The following is a 2,002-nucleotide window of genomic DNA, read 5'->3' on the forward strand; positions in this document are numbered from 1 at the left end:
ACTGCTGTAGTCCTCCGTCATGCGGGTCCTTGGTGTTGCTCAGCCTGTCGATGTCTGCCTTCAGGTCGATAATCTGAGAGTCTCTGTCCCTCAGCTCATCCGCCCTGCGTTCAACTGGAGGAAGTACAGTCATAGGCGTGTTCTTATTTTTGTATTACTTGTTTGAACCACTTACGCCGGATCATTTGTCACGTTGGCAAATCAATGTATTCCCACCACCATGGCCAAACGAAATGACAATTTCCTTTTGTAGTGGTGTTTCAGAGAAGCAACGTTAGATCCCCTGTATTGTCCCCTGTGTTGGTGGTGGCATTATATAAGTTTAAAAAACTTGAGTGTGCCGTCACCACGTCTTGTGATTACATGTTGGAAATAATAATAATGATAAAAAAAAAATGTTAGATCCAGCCATTACTGCCGTAGGTAGGCAGCAGAAGAACTACAGTACTAAAAGGTCGGCAGGCAATTTCCTTTCATAGTTGATCAAAGGTTAAGGTTAAGGGGCTGTCTACTGGTCCCCATGTTTTCCCGTCTATCTTTGGCGTTACCTGCTGCAGAGATGAAGTCAAACTGCTTGATGGCATCCCGCACTTCGTTCCGCGCCTTGTTGGTCCTCGCCATTTTGGTGGCGTCTTGGAGTATTTTCCGCACCTATTCAGAAGTTAAGACAGAGAATGTTTACTTTCAAAGGGCAAGATACAGAACAACTGCAAGATACAGAGTTCAGATTTTCTGCGTACCTAGTTCGCGTATTTTTTGGGGGGTGAAAAAGACGTCACCTGGTTGGCCGCTGCCCTCCAGTTCTCCGGGTCTGCCAAGATCGTTTCCTCGTCCAGAACTTCCCCCTCCTGCAGTACCCGCGGCTGGCCCGGTGGGGGGCGCCTCGCGCCTGGAGCTGTACAGAAGTTTTGCCACAGTGAGCCGAGATGAGCACGGATTTTGGATAACAATGAAGAAGAGCAACATCACATCTATCTACCTACCTGGCGACTGGCGTGCGTCTCCCGCGGGCATCCCGGTGTCAGAGAAGATGCTCTCGCCGAGACGCTGGAGTTTCTGTGCGCAATTCTGTGCCGTCAGGACGGCCATGACGATACGCCGGTGCACTTGGTTCATCATTCGCTCCTTCTGCTCAGGACTTTCCTTTTTTGGGTGGAAGGGCAACCAAACAAAAGTTGTAAAGAACATACGTAGTTCACCCGTAACGAAAAAATGATATATAAAACACTCTACTTGGCTTTGATGAATGCCCGATAATATTTCTGCCAGGACTTTCCTACTCAAAATGTGAAACCCATCGAAGTTTAACGTTACATGCATTATTTCAACAACGTAACACGGCATGGTTATTACAACAATATATACTTGGGAGTTCCAAGTATTGTTATCATAAACACGCCGTGCGATGGTGTGCATGCCACTACGGCGTGGTCTTATTCCTCACCCGGCAGGACGGTGTGCGATATATTGATGTAGGGTTTTCGAGAAAGCTGTGACAAAACCTACCACAGACAGAAATCTATGACTGCCTTTTTGGTAAGAAAACAGCTGAATTTTGTTGGACACAAGTGCAAGACTATCATACAACCTATGTGACTAGACACACAGCAGAACGATGCAAAGACTGCATTTTCACCTCATCGTTGAATTCATCTAATAGTCCCTCCGACGCGTTCAGCCAATCGCTTGTCTCCGCCAGCGTCTGCCGCTGGGCGGCGCTGTGCTTGATAAACTCGTCGATCGCCTTGAGCGTCTTCTTTTCCTTCTTCTTACGTTCACGTTTCTCCTTGCTGATGAAGTTGGGCGGTCTGCAGAACAGTCAAATGCAGTTTCTTCATAGTCACCGGTTTCTGGGTGTTAGTTTCATCCCTTTTTATTCTAGCACTATTCTAGATGAATTTGCTCACATAAATAAATCACGAAGCGCTTCAAAACACGTACGGTTACCATAACCTAACCACTGGACAGTCGAACAGGTCCAGACATCAACACATTGTTGCTT

The 2,002-nt window shown here is 46.9% G+C and overlaps 1 protein-coding gene across 1 annotated transcript in view; it reads right to left on the bottom strand.

The window, feature by feature from the left end:
- Positions 1-2,002, bottom strand: part of LOC109466978 — a 4,827-nt gene that overhangs the window by 438 nt on the left and 2,387 nt on the right. The window contains exons 2-6 of the mRNA XM_019764863.1: positions 1,637-1,808; positions 984-1,143; positions 780-895; positions 549-651; positions 3-114 (exon numbers count right to left, since the gene is read on the bottom strand). Coding sequence (XP_019620422.1) covers positions 3-114; positions 549-651; positions 780-895; positions 984-1,143; positions 1,637-1,808 — 663 coding nt within the window. The remainder of the gene's footprint in view (positions 1-2; positions 115-548; positions 652-779; positions 896-983; positions 1,144-1,636; positions 1,809-2,002) is intronic.

Source organism: Branchiostoma belcheri, unplaced genomic scaffold (assembly GCF_001625305.1).
Source record: "Branchiostoma belcheri isolate BF01 breed outbred unplaced genomic scaffold, Haploidv18h27 scaffold173, whole genome shotgun sequence".
Lineage (NCBI taxonomy): Eukaryota > Metazoa > Chordata > Leptocardii > Amphioxiformes > Branchiostomatidae > Branchiostoma > Branchiostoma belcheri.